At 52.0% G+C, this 18,283-nt stretch overlaps 6 protein-coding genes across 6 annotated transcripts; 2 read left to right on the top strand and 4 right to left on the bottom strand.

Moving 5' to 3' along the window:
• Positions 1-304: 304 nt before the first annotated feature.
• Positions 305-1,572, bottom strand: A1O5_00744 (uncharacterized protein; the record flags this gene model as incomplete). Its single annotated transcript, XM_007741363.1, has 2 exons — positions 305-1,153; positions 1,207-1,572. 2 exons carry the CDS (start codon positions 1,570-1,572, stop codon positions 305-307), a joined length of 1,215 nt encoding a protein of 404 aa, XP_007739553.1.
• A 5,055-nt stretch (positions 1,573-6,627) lies between these two features.
• A1O5_00743 (uncharacterized protein) lies at positions 6,628-8,064 on the top strand (the record flags this gene model as incomplete). Its single annotated transcript, XM_007741362.1, has 1 exon — positions 6,628-8,064. The coding sequence occupies one exon, from the start codon at positions 6,628-6,630 to the stop codon at positions 8,062-8,064; it is 1,437 nt and encodes a 478-aa protein (XP_007739552.1).
• A 1,672-nt stretch (positions 8,065-9,736) lies between these two features.
• On the top strand, positions 9,737-10,867 carry A1O5_00742 (NADPH2 dehydrogenase; the record flags this gene model as incomplete). The annotated part of the gene is made up of 1 exon (XM_007741361.1): positions 9,737-10,867. The coding sequence occupies one exon, from the start codon at positions 9,737-9,739 to the stop codon at positions 10,865-10,867; it is 1,131 nt and encodes a 376-aa protein (XP_007739551.1).
• A 248-nt stretch (positions 10,868-11,115) lies between these two features.
• On the bottom strand, positions 11,116-12,180 carry A1O5_00741 (uncharacterized protein; the record flags this gene model as incomplete). The annotated part of the gene is made up of 1 exon (XM_007741360.1): positions 11,116-12,180. The coding sequence occupies one exon, from the start codon at positions 12,178-12,180 to the stop codon at positions 11,116-11,118; it is 1,065 nt and encodes a 354-aa protein (XP_007739550.1).
• An 18-nt stretch (positions 12,181-12,198) lies between these two features.
• On the bottom strand, positions 12,199-14,241 carry A1O5_00740 (AGC/NDR protein kinase; the record flags this gene model as incomplete). The annotated part of the gene is made up of 1 exon (XM_007741359.1): positions 12,199-14,241. One exon carries the CDS (start codon positions 14,239-14,241, stop codon positions 12,199-12,201), a length of 2,043 nt encoding a protein of 680 aa, XP_007739549.1.
• A 326-nt stretch (positions 14,242-14,567) lies between these two features.
• On the bottom strand, positions 14,568-18,110 carry A1O5_00739 (DNA repair protein REV1; the record flags this gene model as incomplete). The annotated part of the gene is made up of 1 exon (XM_007741358.1): positions 14,568-18,110. The coding sequence occupies one exon, from the start codon at positions 18,108-18,110 to the stop codon at positions 14,568-14,570; it is 3,543 nt and encodes a 1,180-aa protein (XP_007739548.1).
• Between the last annotated feature and the right edge of the window lie 173 nt (positions 18,111-18,283).

The following is an 18,283-nucleotide window of genomic DNA, read 5'->3' as shown; positions in this document are numbered from 1 at the left end:
AGCCTTGGTTGAGTTCTGAGGGAACCTTTACCTAATTTCCATAAGCTGCGAAGTTAAAATGGCCACTTGTCTTGAAGTACAAGGATCCGGCTTGATCCGGCTTACCGACTAACCAAAACTGGCTCTTTGGTTACAATTGACGTCCTTGGTTTTTCGACAGGCGTCTTGAACAAATGGAACCGAGCATCCTGCATTGTAGGTTGCTCAGGCGTTGGAGACCCGTGTTCATCAACTCCAGAGACCGCAATGGTTGTCTCAAAGGCCATAGAGACCAATCCGGTCACTGGTTAGTATGACTGGACGATTAAGCCATGCAGAAGTTAATGCCGTTCTTGACCATAACAATGTGCAAACCCACGGGCCCAAATAATGTATCGTCAGCTGCATCATTCCAGAGTAAATCAAGCAGTGACGCAGCCTGCTTGACAATTCCCATTCTCAAAGGAAAGTCCATTAGAATATTTCGCAACAGTCGCCGATCTTCCGAACGGCGAAGACACGAGCCCAGGATAATGGCCGGCCAAAGCATAATAGTCGCTACGGGAGGATAACTCTCATAAGAGAACAATCGCTGGGCCAGAGGGAAGACTGCATCAATTTCAGGCTGCAGTTTCCTCATTATCTCTTCTGTGGCTGTTGGGGAACATTCAAAGGCCGTGTGCATAAAGATTAGCAATGCATGACGATAGATCTCTGCAGATGTCGATAGTTGTTCGAACCATTCATCTTCAACCTGGAGGTCAGATGGAACTCGCCAGCAGCGAATCTGTTGTTCAATGTAGGAATATTGGGCCAGGGTGTCAGAGGATACCACTCCGTGCTCCCTTTCTTGCATTCGAGTTTTCGCCAAGGTGTATATGCTCGGAATGAGTTGGAATAGACCATGTGCGCATCCAAACATCACACCGTATGTACCCTCCGAACGAAGTTGCTCCAGAGAGGAAAGAAGTGGATCTGTTAGCAAATCTTGCAAGATACCATCGCTGGAAAAGGTGATATTGGCAACCAAAGTCATGTAAGCGTGTGATTCGACCAGAAATGAAATAAGCTCTCGATGAGCCGATTTGAATGCGGCAGTGAGTGCGGCCGACAAAAAAGGCTGGCTGGCGTGGAGGTGGTACAACGCAGCACCGTGTGTGTTGCCCCCTATGGCCTGACGAAATTACCACTAATGCACGGCAATTGAATGGAACCAGAACGACTGACCTCAAGTGTGGCCAATAAGTTTGTGGCTAGAAGGAAACGGAGTTCTTCCTCAGCGTTGACGCCCACAGCCTTAGACAGCTCCCGCCTTAGCTGGCGGAGGGCCAGGACATAATGTCTGCTGGAGAGACTTTTGAAGTCAAGAGCGTCTTCTTCATGAGCTCGATGGGAAGCACTCAAGGCTAGGACGCAATGGAGAATCAGCTCGTCTGATAGTGCTCGTGGGAGCACACAAGTCAGATAGGGGTTTTCCATGATCTTCCTCGCAGCGAGGACGCCAGCCGTCCTGCCTATGTAGTTTTCGAGAAGAATACGTGACCAAGAGTCTGTGAAAGCTGATGAAATCGGGATGTTCCATTGTAAGGGCATTTCGCGGAATCCCTGCTGATGGTGGGAGAACTCTTTGCGAGGCACACTTGGTGTGTGAACGGAGGATTGGGGTTGTGAGGACAATATCCCCTCGTCCTTGTCCTCTGTTTCTGCTATCGTAGGCTGACTAGCTGAGGACTCCTTCATGCCATCATACGCCCCCGGTGCATTTGGCGTCTGCTCTTGACGCCAGGAGCATACACGGAGACTTCGGATACAGGCGTTACATTCCGGTTTTCGTTCATCGCAGCGCTTCTTGCGCGCGACGCATGTAAGGCAACCTGTCCTTGTTCGGGTTTTCCTTGGCCGTAGTTGTAGGTGCAAGGGAATTGAGTGGGGCCCGCTTTGGGCACATTGAGCCATCGGTTCCAGGCAGAAGATATCCTTCAACATAGTGCTAAGTCGCGACCATCGGCGATATGGTGGCTACCATGAGCAAGCCGAGAAGAGTTTCGCGCAGAATGAAACCTGGTGGAGCCACCAAGGAGGGAGATCTTGGAAGAGACAAAGCGGAGAAAAGATAAAGACTTGTCGGCAAACCTGCCATTATGTAGCGGAAGAGTTGATCACGTGGTGACGGTCCTCAATCCATGGTTAGTCTTGGATACGATCGCATCGATGGTATCAAATCGCCTATTATTCGACCATGGTAACGAGGCAAGAAGGAATGTCGGCATCATTATCTTGCCATTAGGACTGTCTCTTAACCAGGGACCTCTTGAGAAGTTTCATCGGCCCACAAAAATGGCGTAGTATGACCTCACATGGAATCCAGGGGAGTTCAGCCTTGTCAGCCTCGTCGGTCTCGCCATCTATCCACAGATCGAGACACCAAAGTCGTGAAGAGACGAGTATCCCCTTGGTTCCCTCCACTAATGCTGTAGCACAAAACAGGATCCACCGCCGACCACAGTTTGCTTTCGACAATCTTCCCTCAATTTCCGCTTTGTCAACTTGTCCGCCTCAACATTGTAGCCTCTCGTTCGCATACCAGAGAAAGCACCTTACAATTCCGTTTTCTCTCCATGAACCGCAACCAGCTCTGGCCACAGTCTTTAATACCTCTGGGTTAGCAAGACCGTCCCCTCGCTAGACTGTCGAATTCAATCAGCTCGACGGGAAATCGTAGGAGATGAAGTTGCTCTTCATGAAGTCGGGCTGTCACTATCTGGCGCGAGGAATGATAGCTTGTAAGAGAGCCGGAGCTACCGCAAGGAGCTCAGCTTTTTCGTTGATAATTTTCTGCCCGAAGACGGTGGTAGGAAGGCGCTGCGAGACATTATGTGGCGGACCTTCGCGAATGTATATGGCAATTCGCCCTTGACTATCTCACTCAACTTTCCATTTCTGCGCACGCCCCATCAACGGCGATAGCAAACATATATTCCTAAGGCCATCTCTTGCCACAAGCTCGACGGATCTCTGACACTGGACAAGTAAGTGGTAACTTTCAGACTTGGCGGGTGACATCTGAAGTTAGCAAATGTTCTGGCATATTTTCTAGAGAGAAGAAACCGTTCAGCAGCGCTAATCCAGCTTTTGGTGAGCTGATCGAGGATGGTCGCTGCCGACGTGTCGGAGCAGGCCAAATGGGAACACTGACCGTGTGGGAGAGCCACAAAGCGCATCCACCGTGGCCTGCAGTGGCGATTCGTTGCCAGTCATGCAATTAGGAAGTAGCAAGCCTGAGCGTATAGGCACATCCAGTCAATATGGAAGCAGATAACAATGAGATGAGAAAACTCGAGTGATATGAAAGCGAGCGAAGTATGTAACCAAATGCCGGCAAGGAGGTGAGTTCATCATCTTTGGCTCAAGCAAACAAACCGGGCGAATGATGAATCATTGCTCGCCGGATCGTTTGGGGGTGGCGGCGGGGCGCGGCAGATTCCCACCTCAGGGTACATAGGACCCCGGTTTGAGCTGTCGGCCGAGCCGTGTGATCTACCCGTGGATAGGAGGTTGAGCTCTTTCCATCCACAAAGTCGAGAATGCAAACCTGACAGCCTAGAAGATACCCTATCCCGTCTTCAGCAGAGCCTGGATGATTCTGTCAGAGTTTTTTTTCACGTTGCACATGGACGCCTCTGTAACCATGTGGGCCCACAGAGGCATCGCCTAGGCATCACAGTATGCCAAAGAGCAAGGCCCGTTGACAATGGGACAACACTGACATAGCCAAAAGTCAATGCCTCGGCCGGTGTCTCTCTTCGGCCGTCGTTCCCGTCTTACGGAGCTATCATGACCGAACTGCCACGGTTGTGGGTAGGAAAGTGACCTTGTAAGGCACGTGCTAGACGCGACCTGGTGCGGCAGTGACTGATGAATATTACCTTGGTTCGGGTCGGGACAATTTTGGGAGAGAAAAGTCCCTTCCCACCGGCCCCGTGCTAAGGGTGTGGGTGATCACGTGGCTTTCCCTCCCCGTAGGAAAACGGAACCGAAGGTGACGGGAGGATATATTTCCGAAAGTGTAAATACCTCTTTATGGAAACTGACCTAGCCGTTAATGCAGTGGGTCACCAAAGGTACCCCATAAGTACTGTGTGTAAAAGAAGTATCCACTCGGGGCCTGCTCTTCGAGACCTAGTTCCATGCGGCTCCCGATGAGCAGATATGCAAGGTACCCCGGATTGTGTCCGTGGCTGACGCGTAATGGTTTGCTCATCAGCATTTTAGACAAGGCGATGACCTGTGTCTTTGTGTAGTCAGCAGTATACAAGCTTTGCTAAGCTTTTGACGCTTGAACGATACACCGTCGCAGCCGAGGGGATCATTGATCGTCTGCGCCCAGGGGGTACCTGGATCCGGTTGGCTACACCTTCTCGACTAAGTGATCGACCAAGGCTGCTCAACAGGTGAGCCAGGGGGAGAAGTCAAGGGTAGTAGAGATGTCCCGCGACGTTGGCAATGCAGAATGCCAATTTTCCGATTCGCTGGGAGGCCGTGAAGCGGAGCTTTGTTTGGATAGACTCTCTTTCCAATTATGGCAGGAGAACAGTCTATTTCCATGTGGGCGAGGGTCAGCGAGGTCCAAGCCACGAATTTCTCTTTGTGTCGATAGACGAAGAAATATCTTTTGTAGGTGGCTATTATGAGATAGTCTGACTCAGGTCACTTAAATAAATCTCCGTTTCATGGATGACAATGACGATAATCCCTGCGGCTTTCGGGGGATCGACTCTATCATGCCGAGCCGTTGGATCTGGATGTGAGACGAGCCTGTAGGTCATTGCAGGAGGAATACATAGCTTCCATCCTCGTGGGTCATTCACAGGGGCTGTTCTTTGCAAAGTCCCTTGCGAAGGCCTGGGAGTGGCCCCTTTGGCCTTTACAACGGTCATGGTCTCTAAATCGAATCTTGCAGAATTAGCCCGCTGTCATCATCAAGCCTTGCAAGAATGTTGAGGGCACTAGAATACTTATAGTCAGCGAGCTAAAATATGGAATATCTGGGCGACAATCCTGTCTTATACGGCAGGAGCGTAACCGTTAGGTTGACGCTCTCGCATACTTTCCCAGGGTCAACAGTCTGGGTTCTGTGTTGGACAGGTTAGTTACTCGGCAAGTTGCGGTGTTGATCCTCTCTCCTGAGCTTTGCAGGGGTGGATAGACGTGAGATCCTGCTCTCGTGGCTTGCTCTCGGGCTGAAACGCTCACTAGTTTCTACGCCACAGACCGTCTCGACCGATCTCTGGCAGGAATCAACGGTTTGCGCCGAGAATCTGCGTGGACTGGGAGGAGAAGATGAAAAGTGGAACAGGCTATCGTGACGGAGAATCCGCATATTCAAGTGGGGTGGATGCAGTCGTCTGAGGGATTGTCGATATGCTCCTTCCTTCCCGCTCATTTCGTTTGGGAAACGGAAAAACATGGATGCCTGAGGTCCTTTTGCCTGGTGGAAATGTCAGCATTCCCATGGTCCGTTCATACGCTAGACATTGGGTTTGTGACTATAGTACTCCGCAAATTTCCAAAATTGACATGGATACTTCCTAGCAGCGTTGACCGGATGTTACAGAGCGATGCAGTCAGCGTCAACTCACATATGGTGCTCGCAGCACGGAGTCTTCGCGAGCAGTAGGCGAAGGTAAGCAGCCTGTAGAGAGAAAGAAACCTGTGCTGAGGACATTCGAGGCCGTCCTGCGAACCGGAAGTGATTGGCGGAAGTGCGGGTCGCTTCAGCTACAGCACGGCAAGGTGGTTTTTAGCTCAAGACCGTGCCATGTGGGAAGAACTGCCCAAAGGGCCCTCGCTCCGGGGCCTGGAAGACAGCGTGCAAACCTCGTGTATTTCTCCATCGCCTTGCTTGGGTTCCAGAAGCCGAATAGCAATGCAATGACTAAGAAATTTGAAGAAGATGGCGGCTGACAAAGAATCCGGCGTGAAGTCTGTGGATGATCTGACCAGTTGGGTCCAGAGACCAGCAAGCTGAGTGCTGGCCAAGTGGCGCCCTCGTATGCATGGCGTGCAGAATGTCTCCAGGTCCGCTGTCGAGGCTAGATCGAATATGGACTTGCCGCAACGAGAACTTTCGGAAAATGGCAACATTGATTGGCTGACGAGGTGGCTGGGGAGGTGGATGATATGAGACCCAACGAGAAGGAATCTTTTGTGGGCGCTGTAGTGCACGTAGTTCCTCGCGGATATTTTTCTGCTTCAGAATGGAGCACCAAGAGCGCCCATCTCGCCTCGACCAACGCCAGTCGGCAGCCAATTAGACGCATTTTCTTCTTCTCAAAAACGGGAATAGTGTGGTACAGCAGTCGGCACAGACGTGCCGATTGGATCGAGCCCTTCAGGCCCTGGCGGTTATCGCCGTTTCAACACTGTCGAAGATCCGGCCTCCTCAGATTTGCATTCCTCGACGCTAGCCACAAGGTCAACTGTGTAAGTGTTATGGAGATGGGGCTCAGGGATGAGTAATATCGGAGAGCAGCCGTAGGCATATCCCCTCTCAAGGCTCTATACTATATACCCGAGGACAACAATACATTAGTATCCGACAGGGAAGGGAGAAGTCACCTCGTCGCTATATACCACAACACAGCCAGCATGTCGGACCAAAAATCAGAGGGAAGGGTCTTCACGTTTGTAGACTATGACATTAACCGCCGCGGGGTTACCGAGACAGCACGGGCGCATCTGATGAAAGATCGTGTGAGATCGAAGAGAGAGGCGAGATCTGAATGGGTTTCTCGAAACCAGTTCTCGCCATTGCGATGGATGCGACCAAAAGAGGAAAATGCGCAGCCAAGTCCAGATCCAACGAATGCACCGCTTTCCAAATTTGGCGAATCAGACAAGGCAAAGAAAAATCGCATCTCCCACTATGCAGCCGTCATCGACTTCCAGAAGGATAGTGTTACAGTGTCGCCATTTCTCAGGAAGCCGCGATCAGAATCACCACGTTCGAGGACCGCAGTTAGATCCGAGCCACGGACCAAGCCGGAATGCAAGGACAAGTCGTCTGAAAGGGCCGCTGTTGATAGGAAGAGACGGGCGCGGTCGCCAGGGACATGCGATCCCTCAGAAGACTCCAGGTTAAGCAATTCTCCATTTATCGACACGGAATCGCCCAGATCCAGTGCCAGCATCTATGATGGGGAGCGTCATTCTCCACAAATGCGATCCAAGTCGAGAAGGGCGAGTACGGAAAGCCGTTCAGAGTTCGGGTTATCTTTACTCGAAGGTCTGAAGATCGAAAATACTCCGCCCGAGCAGCAGGCGACGTTGCATCATCACTTTCCTGGATCCGAAGACGAACCGCAGCGCATTGTTCTGCGGGAGCTCCAGAAATCAATCGAAGGGTTGCCTCTTGTCCTGACGACAACCGATCGTAATTTGATCCGGTATTTCGCGCTAAACGCAGCAGCCATGCTGGGGTTGGACATTTACCCGGAGATCATGCAAAAACATGATCCGGTGCTCAAACTGTTTCTCCCATTCGCCATTTCAAGCCAATGGTGTTTTGAAACCATGATCCTGCTCTTCAGTGCGAACCATTACCGCAAATACGGGCCACGGCCCGACAGCGATTTGTTCGATGCCGAGAACCACTACCTTGCCGCTCGACAGAACTTCATCCTTGCACAAACCCGGCAAAGAATATCCGCGCTGGCCAGTCAGAAGGATTCCAGTGACGAAGACGTGGTAGCGTTTCTATTTTTGGCCCTTTCCGAGTATTGTACAGGCCACCGACAGATTGGACTCATGCACTTCAAAGCCTGGAAAGAATATTGCGAAATGCGACGAGTGCTCGGCATCAGGCCGTGTGGCCTCCCGTGCAAGACCATCGTGTGGTGGTGTATCTCGGTGCTGACCGAGAGCGATGTATTGCTGGATTCGATTATTAATCCTTCCACCAGATCTCGGGTTAGGGAAGACCCAGGAAAACTGTTCAGATATTTTGAGGGTTTCAGTGGGGAGCCGTCTGGTGAGACGGACAGCTTGTCAGTGCCGATCAAGCTCGACAGACGGATCACCTGTTGATCTGACCGGTTGTATACCTGGCGGTCCTGGAGCTCGTTTTATAATATAGGTTCTGCTGCAGACCATTCTGTAAAGGGAGTGGTCAACCTCAATTTGGGCAATCCATCCACGATGCAGGATGACGATGTGCATTGGATGTACTTCTTGCGTGGCGCAAGGGTGGTAGCTTTTGTCATGACTTCGTCATGCCTTCCCCTCAAAGGGAAGCTCTGGTCGCTCTTCATGATTTTGATGAACCTGTCTTGGTGCCTACAGGATGGTACCATTCGTGAGATGACGTGCATCATGCTCGAAAGCCAACTGTGCTGAAATTAGCATGTGGTCAGAACCAATCGATGAACTGGGTACTCGGTACGGAGTAGGTACCTGTCTCACTTCTTCACGCTTCTTTGTTGAAGGAATGACCCATCGTTGCAACTGCCGTGGCCAGCAAGGGGGAATTGGAGGGAGCAGGAGGGAGCTAAAAGTGACTTTTGGGCTCGGAGACACAAATGCCCGTCCGTGGAGACGGGCTCGACGGGCTTGGCGTGTGCCTCCTGTGCTTGGCGCCAAGAAGACAGGGTCCTGTGCCTTTTCCACTCACTCCCCACTCCCTTTTAATACGCACCGATTATCCTCCCTTCTCTCACTGTTCAGCCAAGCTATGTACCATGTCATGATTTTGTCGGTGCCTGTCTCTGGAGCCTGCAACGCTGGCACCTTTGGACCTCAGCAAGGTAAATGGGTTGTTTCCCTACAGCAAGGCAAGTACCCAGTACGATACTACCTACCCAGCAGCTATCCACACGGCCCGCTGCACGCAATCCCCCGCTCCTTTTGCCCGAGCCTTGCAGAGTCAACTCGAGATCTGTCAAGGTTTGTAAAACCCGCTTTAGGTAAGTACACTTACAATCAGCCGCCACAACAAGGTCGGATACTCCCAAGAGAATGACTTCAGCATGCGTGACGGACCATCAGCAAATCCCCACGAGCGAGTGATTTGTGTGGCAATCGGATTCTACCAGCGTCGCGGCCCTTCCCGTGGTGAGAGGATACCAATCGCCGTGGAAGTTTGAATAGACTTTTGTTTCTCACCAGCATCAGCCCAGCCTTGGGCAGCCTTGCGGCCCGTGGAATTACAACAGGGGCTGGCGTGCTCCCCATCTCTCTCCCACGGCATTCCTTCGTTGCCACACTATTGGTTCGCTTATTCAGAGAACCCGCTCCAGAGCCTCTGTCCATCAAACAACGGATGCGGTCAATCTGCACCAATCAACTCGAGTTTTCTGAGCTGTTGCTGACCAATACAATTAATGGACAAACGTGCTGAAACACCAGCCAGATGCTCCGAAACGCCCTCGGCTGAGGAATCAAGTCTCCTCATGCGTTATCGGAAAACCCCATCTCCAAAAAACCCCCTGCCGATCTCTCGGTACACAGTCCTGTGTAAAATCTCTCGGGACAGATATATAAATCCTTTTTCAACAAGGCGCCACATCCAAGGCACTGCTGCTATCATTTCATCCCTCCCATCAATCCATCAAGCAACTTCTTTTATTTATCCTCGCCCAATCGCCGGATCCTGAAAATCCCCGCAAAAGCCAGCTTCACTACCGGCACCACACGATCAGTCGTCAGGAACCTCGATAAAAGGACCAACCAAGTTTAAAACCAAGTACCACGAAAAAGAATCATGGGCTCTCTCCCTATTTCCGCGCCTTCACGGCTCTTCGAGCCCCTCAAGATCGGCAACATCACGCTCCAACACCGCCTGGTGATGGCGCCGTTGACCCGCTTCCGGGCCGACGACTCCCACGTCCCACTGCCCTTCACGACGACATACTACAGCCAACGCGCCTCGGTGCCGGGGACGTTGATCATCACCGAAGCAACATTCATCTCGAAGCGCGCGGGCGGCTACCCCAACGTGCCGGGAATCTGGTCCACGGAGCAGATCGCGGCGTGGAAACACATCACCGATACCGTGCACGCCAAGGGCTCCTACATCTACCTGCAGCTGTGGGCACTCGGCCGCACTGCGAACCCAGCGATTGCGGAACGCGAGGGGATTGAAATCGTGTCGTCGTCGCCGACGCCCGTGGACGCCGAGAACCCTGTGGTGCCGCGAGAGCTGAGCCGGGACGAGATCAAGGGCTTCGTCGCCGACTACGCGCAGGCGGCGCGCAACGCGATCGAAGCGGGGTTCGACGGGGTCGAGATCCACGCCGCGAATGGCTACCTGATCGACCAGTTCACGCAGGACGTGTGCAACGTGCGCACAGACGAGTACGGCGGCAGCGTGGAGAACCGGTCGCGGTTCGGGCTGGAGGTCGCGCGCGCCGTGGTCGATGCCGTCGGCGCCCACCGCACGGGCATCCGCCTGAGCCCGTTCAGCACGTTCCAGGGCATGAAGATGCGCGACCCGCTCCCGCAGTTCACGCACTTCATGAAGGGCCTCAAGGAGCTGAAGCTCGCGTACATGCACCTCGTCGAGTCGCGCATCTCGGGCAACGCCGACGTCGAGGCCACCGAGAAAATCGACCCCCTGATCGACGTCTGGGACAACACGTCCCCCGTGCTGGTTGCAGGAGGTTTCAAGCCGGCAAGCGCGCGCCAGGCTGTCGACGACGAGTACAAGGACCGAGATATTGCCATTGTCTTCGGACGGTATTTCATCTCTACCCCGGACTTGCCCTTCAGGATTGCAAACAACATCGAGTTGACCCCATACAATCGAGATACCTTTTACACGCCCAAGTCCGAGGTGGGATACATTGACTACTCTTTCAGCAACGAGTTTGAACAAGCAAATACCAAGCTCTAGAACACCATAGAGATGATGAAACACGTAGAGCATAGATGACCCCAATGGTGATGTGCGTTAACAATATGCATTCGCCAGTGCTCAATTTACGATTCTGACGGAAAGACTGTCTTATTGATACTGTCTCTTCTCAAGGTCGCTCACCGTCCACCCGGTAGAGGGATACTTAATCTGCACAAGTGGAATAGCCCTGTTAGCTTGATCAGCACCATCATCATCCCTAGAGCCAGAGAAAATCGACTGAACGCTCACATCAGCCCAGCCCGATAGCAGGGTGAGACTTGCCCGCCTGCGTTCATGAATACCCGCCTCTCGTACCTTAGGTCAGGATCGTGCTGATCACATCCTTGCCGGCAGTTTTTGATTCTTTTTTCCTCCATTTCTTCCGCAATCACCTGTTCGACAATATCCTGGGGCATTACCGGCTGACGATACTCGTATCCCAGAAAGGCGCTCAATTTCCGAGTCTCCAGAGCTAGCGGGCCCGCGACAGGGTCTCGTAGGATGATGTCTCTAGGCCTCTTCTTTTCCTTCTTCTTGGCCTTGGGCTTGACGTTCTCAGTGCTGACCGTCGCTGGAGAGCCTTCAATATGGCGACCCGTTCCAACGAGCGTCGCTCCGGTAGTTGGGCTTCCATTCACCCGTGATTGCATGAGAGGGTTTTTGAGGCCATTGGTGTGCTTCGCTTCAGCAGGGTTGAGACCAGGCACAGAACAGTCCGGGGGGGGAACAACATCCAGGGCTGTTGATGGCACAATGTTCTGCCCTTCGGCGTGATGGTGGCTCACTTGAGTAGGTTTGCGCTTTAGATCTTGAGCAGCAATTTCGCCTTCCACGTCAAGCCCAACTTCAACCAGTGTTGTCGCAGAATCAATGTCGGAGATCGGATCTTCATCATCAAAGTACTTGGTGTCTTCCCAGTCTCTGACACGAGGCAGATAAGGCGGACGTTGCTGGTAGATGGTGTCCCACTCAACACCCGCAAAAAAAGCATGGCGCTTGATATCCTCTGCATCATCAGGATAGACAAAATATCCTCGGTAGTTTTGATGAGTCTTGTCCGCAACGCAACGAACAAGCCTACCGCCAACGATCTTTCTGGTGAAATCATTGAGCTCATACTGACGACTGCAGAGCCGTTTCTCCTTCTCCACGAGGATTTTCGTCATCAGGTCCAATGCTTCCATGCTTGGTTCTAGTATAGCCTCCTGAGGCGGAAACACCAGCGTTCTCTTGTGCTGAAGGATTTTGAGCTTAGTTTGATGGCGGTCATCGCAGGCAAACGGTGTGAAACCGTAAAGGCACTCATACATGATGATCGCGATGCTCCACTAGTCGCATCGTCCGTCGTACATCTCGCCACGAATGACTTCGGGAGCCATATACTGCGAAGTGCCAACGACTGAACGAGCTAAACGGCGACGTTGTGACCGGTTGCGCCAATCCAAGATTGGCTCTCCCAGGGCGGGCTCTTCCTTGTACATCGAATCATCCTTTCCATGTTTCCTTGTTGCATGGTGTGACTGAGCTTCTTTCTCTTGTTGGTCCTGCTCGTCGCCGTCGACGCTGATCCCCAGTTCATCCAATAGTGAGTGGCGATTTTTTTGATAAAATCGTTGGTCGTGAGACCAGTCTCCATCAAAAGCCAGGCCAAAATCGGATATCTTGAGATGGCCATCGAACGCGATGAGAAAATTGTCTGGTTTCACATCTCGGTGAATCCACTTCATGCGATGTGCTTCTTCGACGCAGAGAATCATTTCTGCAATGTAGAATTTTGTGAACTCTTCGCTCAGAACGTTCTTCCGGATGAGCAGACCGAGAAAATCGCCCCCGATGCAGTACTCCATGACAAGGTACAGGTGTTTCCGGTCCTGGAAGGCAGCAATCAGCGGAATGACCCATTTCGAGCCCTCTGCCGCAACAAGGAAATCACGCTCGGCTCGCAGATGTCCTTCTTGTCCATTTCGGATCATATCTGACTTGCGAATCACCTTCATTGCGAAGACTTCCTTCCTTGCCTTGGTGGGATCCCCCCGTTTGTTCAGAAGGCCTCCAGACAGCACCTTGCTAGAAGTCTTCATGCTGGCCCGAGAAGGTGCGTTGAGCAGCATTTTGTCGAGACCCTTGGCTTCAGGTATATGCAACGTATTCTGGCTGCCTTTCGCCTTGACCAGTCGGACGACCCCAAAGCTCCCTTTTCCGAGGATGCTGATTACTTCAAAGCCCCCAACACTGACTCCTTGGCTTGCTTTGGCTTGGTTGGTTGTATTTTTCAGAGCTCGACGCTGCCGGAGATTCTCGCTCTTAGCCATCTCCCACGCTGCCCGAACTCGATCCCGAATATCGGCAGGCAAATGGAGTTCACGCAGTCGCTTTTCCAACTCTCTACGGCGGATGATTCTTGGAGAGGTGCCATGGAACAATGAGTTGAAGTGAAGCTCAAAATACATTTTTGTTGTGGCTGCGGCTTCAACTGTCTTGATGGTAAGGCAAGGAGGGCTGATGCCTTCCGGGATAGGACTTAGCAATCGGCCCTCTCCCATAAACGTCTGGCGGTCGATGTCTGTTAAATCCATGCTTTCACGGTGGACAATTGACAGCGGAGTAACAGGGTCGGAGCTCGGCAGAGTCGATGCGTTCCGATCGATTGGTGAAAAGGTGCCGCTGTTAAGTGTAGAAGGAGTAGAGGAGAATGGTGTAGAATTCGCTACGGCTGATTCCCATAGCAACGTCTGAATGCTGGGCCTCGAGCGCAGATCTGCCCTCTTGACAACGGTTGAGTTCCCATTGCCAAATGCTTGTTGAAACTTCTGGCTTATGCGGCGCTGAAGCCCAGGGGCGGATTGACTTCGTAATATCTCCTTGCCATTATCAGTAGCGCCTAGGGAATCATATGCATCGCCATTTTCAGGGTTTCCATGTGTCCCCGGGGTAATCGGGGCGCTCTTAACAGTCGGTGACGCTGATGTGTCCCGATCATCTTCCGAGTCATCAGCAATTGCGGTCAGTCGGATCCTGAGAGGTTGATGGATCGTTGTCGTATTTGAGTCATTGGCAAGTAAGTATACAGATCGGCTGCCTTGTGTCAAGGGAAACAAGGATTCAGTACGGTGCTGGACACTGCCATCGCTGCATCTATCCCCGATGCCCAGGACGGTTTTGATGCTGGAGACCCCTCTTTTGAGCTGGCTCTTCACGCTGAGCTTTGACCGCCCGGTGCTAGTAGACTCCATCGATCGCGAGCCTGTCCCATCGAAGAGGTGATTGAGCTTTGGTATCTTGGAGAGCGGCTGGTTGGCCCAGCGTGCCGAACTGGGAGGCAGAGGGGAGGATGGCCGTCGTTTTCGACTCAGAGCCGAGATGAGTGTCATGGCATGGATGATGGAAGACTGAATGCAAGAATTATCTGCTGCTTCCTGTGTATGGTATACGTATAAGAGCAATGGGGATGCAAGTAAAATCAAAGTGAAAGCTAATGGGGATGGTGATTGTTGGATGAGCAAAAAGAAGGGAGTTCCAAAACAAAGGAGGTAGGATGGCAGAGTTCATTTTCAAAGAGGGTAAGCGAATGCTCCTACCTTGATTACTTCAACGGTGTGAGGCAGGAGCGTGTGGAAAATGAGATGACATTGGAACACGTTGCCCGTGACTGTTGACGTCTCGTCTGAGAGTTTTGTTGATCTGACCAAAGAGTCGTTTAGAATTCAAACACCACCGGAGGCAGGCCCCTATCCAGGATAGCCTTCTGCACCTCTCTTTTCAGAAAGGCCAGCGCCTTCTCCCACGACGCACGGGTCTCTCCACTGCCGAAGTTCTCATATTCTATCACCAATCCAAGCCAATTGACCACAGCGACAGCCTTGGCCATGTCCCGCTCAACAGAGACGACCTTGCTCAGATACTCAGAGAGTGCGGCCACATCTTCCATATCGGGTTCTTCACCATCCACGGAGAGCTCTCTCACCCAAGCTGAGATGGCATCCCGCAACTCTGGCAGTGAACTTAGCTTCTGAGAAGTGAAAGTTGGCTTATCTGGCTGCTTTGCCAATTGGAGTTTCTGTTGACCTCGTACTATAGCATCTGACTGAGTAGTCGTTTTGGGCTTTTTCCTGCCAATGTCGAAGTTCAGGCCAGATTTGGATTTCATCCGATTTCTCTTCTGTTCTGCGAGAATTTCCAAGCGGATGTCTTCGGGGAGCTCGTCGAGGAAAGACTGGGATATTTCTTCAGAGATGTAGGAGTTCGGCTGTGGTTGGTCCAAATTCGTCCCGGGCACGGTTAGGAAATTAGATTGTGTGAGAGTCGAAGACGCATCGCCACCTCGCTTCGAGCCAGACTTGCCGAACAATGTCGTCGTCTTCTGCTTCTTGGTCGGCGTCACAACCAGCTTCTTTGATGGACCCAACATCCTAGGTTTGTGAGGTGATTGAGGCAACACACTCTGAAGTGCTGGTGGTCTTTCTCTTTTGTCCTGATGTTTATACTGGGCCAGCACTTCATCCCTGACATCTGGAGGAAGAGCTGCGAGTGTTTCGGGATCAAGCTGACTCTGGCTGGGTAACACAGCCTCATTGTCATTCGCGAACGGTGAGGCCGATCGGGATGGAGCCTCGTTGGAGGGTGACGCTGCACGAGTTGAAGTATTCATGATGTCCAAAATGCTCGTTTGTTTGGGCGCAAGTTTGTTCCTGATATCCGCTGGTAGCTCTGCCAGTACGGTCGGATCAATCTGAGAGGGAAGAATGAACTGTGTGCCGCTAATATTTAGAGGCTTCTGAGCGGAATCCTCTTCGCCAGCTGTGGCTACTGCATCAACAGCACCAGAAAGGAGTTCTCTCGGTCTAGGCTTCTCAGGAGTTGGCACTTCTTCGATGGGGTCCGTCGTCTCTTTGGATTCTGGTGTCCGTTTTGGGAGTGGGCTTGTTCGGTCTTGGTCTGGCATCCCGGGGGATGTTAATGTTTGTTTGTCGGGCTTCTTGAACTGAAGCCTTCGCTGGCCACCATCCATAAACCCGTCTTTGCTGGCAATGGACGGCTTCAGCGGCTCCAATTTCTGCATTTGTACGCCCAGACCTCGTAGTTCTCCAGGAGGGAAACCGTAGCCTCGTAAAATGGAAATTGCTTCCTTTCCCAAAATAGTTCCATCGTTTGTGGCCACCCCGAGCACGACACTCTTGTTGAATGTATCACACTTGCCATGCCCCAAATTCTTCGGGGGATCTAGACCAGCATCTGCCGCTTTTCGCATGATCTTCATGGTCAGTTGTCTTCCTTTGACCAGTTGATCCAGAAGCCGGCGTGACAGCTCCTCGCAGAGACTTTGGACAAACTCTTCTGCTTGTTGTTGATTGATGAACCGGATACCCCAGTTGATTTCGGCGGAAACCGACTTTCGGACCACCTGGTCGCCCACTTCCTGTCTGTCAATTCCCCGAGAGTAGTCCCATATCTTTTCGCCAGTCTTGGGTCCCAAGGTGGTGATGAGTTTCTCTTTGGTGCAGGCTCTTATATCCTTGACATATTTAATCCCGATTTCCTCTAGCTTGTTCCCAATACTCCACGCAACACTGGGCAGATCCGTGACCATCAGTTCGCCAATAAAATCCAGAACTTCCTCTGGCTTAATCAGGTGTTGCCCGGCAGGTTTGGCCTTCCGCAGAGCAACTTTGGCGAGCAGTATATTTCCTCCAATACCTACCGAGACCTCACAGCCTGTCTTTTCTTTCACCGAGGCACGTAAACCTTGTGCAAGACGCTGGGCGGCTTCTTGTTCGCGGTATAGAGACCCCTCTGACAAGCCTCTTCCATCGGATCCGCCGACCTCAATGCACTGCTCACTAACGTCCAGCAAGGCCTCGTCAATACTTATGCTCTGAACCACACCATCGATTGCCAGTATAGAGTCGTAAAAATGACGGCTGGCGTCTTCATATGCTTTGTAGTCATAAGGCAAAATCTTAAGCTCCGGGCACATACTTAGTGCAGATTTCATCCACATGCCGTTCTTGATGCCGTATTTTCTAGCAGGATAGTTGCAACTCGCAATCTCGGATCCGGGTCCACTACCATGTGCAATCACCACGGGTTTGTCAACCAAGTGGGGGTGTTTACGCAGAGAGACGGCGGCGAAGAAGCTGTCAAAATCGACATGCATGATGTATCTCCTTGCACCTGGTATTCTTCGGAGTCTCCTTTTCTGAGAGGCCAGTTTCTCCTGGGTGCGTGCCTGCAATTGGACTTTTAAATCCGCTTTCCAGGTGGACAAGTGATGCAACCTGGATTCGCGATAGTATTGGTTAATGAAGTCGGGGTTTGCAGTGCTCGATTTGGCCATGTGTGGATTAGAGAGGAGAATGGCGTTGTGCTCTTCAGCCGTTAATTGGCGCTTTTGGGGCTTCGGCGAGTCATTCAGCGAGGAGTCTGCTGGTTGATCCTGCTCAGGGGGCTTCTGCTGAGGATCAGGCTTGTCACACGCAGAAATATCATGGCCATTTTCGACATCGAATAGTGCCCCGGTAGTTTCAGGCGGTTGGTTAACATCAACCATCTTCGGTGCTTCTCCCGCCACAAGCATCGCAACGTCGGCTTCTTGGTCAAAGGTGGGCTCGTCTGGCTGCCGGGATTGTGTGTTATCTCCATCGTTTTGACCTGTGCAGCGCCCCATGTCGGGGGATTGAGTCGTATACAAACTTGTCTCAGTCTGATCCTTGTATCTGCTCTGTTGGGTGTTGACCTGGCTAATAAATCGACCACTCTCAAAGCTCAACACTTTTTGGGTAACGCCTTCGTCGACCAACCTATAGGCATCCCAGGATAACAGCTTTCCCGCCTTCACGCTATCAACCACCCAGGCTGGTTTCACAATGCGGTATCGTGCAAACTCAACCGTCTTCTTAGGAGTCAGATGGCTTGCAATGACGTGGGTGACAGCAGTCTTGCCATCGAGATATTGGAGGAAGCCGCCGCCGTGAGAAACAACGAGGGTGTGGAGGTCGCTGAGAGAAGGTTGGGTATAGCCATTGACATGGACGACAACACCGCGGAAGATGGGAGGCTTGTCTGACGAATTGGCACGAATTTCGACATCTAGATTCTGTAGCTTGATCTTCTTCCTCCGCATGTAATCGGCGAAACCGCCAAACTTGGAGGCTTCATATTCCTCGCCTTGCTCGTCGCTGAAGGTGTGCCCTTCAATGCGCTTCCGCACCAGGGTGGAGTTCTTTTCTAGTCTGGAGCCCATGGGGGGATAGGAGATGTCATCGTTGCGAAATGATCCTCTGGAGCATCGCCGCCGTCCGGTCGCGTCTTTGGACTTGAGATGGGTGTTGATGGAGAAGAATGATACAGTCAGTTGTCCAAGATGGCAATTGGGAGATCCTAGCGCGTGAGGAGAAACGCGACAGGCGTAGCAAG

Source organism: Cladophialophora psammophila, assembly GCF_000585535.1.
Source record: "Cladophialophora psammophila CBS 110553 chromosome Unknown aczJe-supercont1.1, whole genome shotgun sequence".
NCBI lineage: Eukaryota > Fungi > Ascomycota > Eurotiomycetes > Chaetothyriales > Herpotrichiellaceae > Cladophialophora > Cladophialophora psammophila.
Note: the sequence above shows the minus strand (reverse complement) of the source record. Positions and strands in the feature narration are given on the sequence as shown.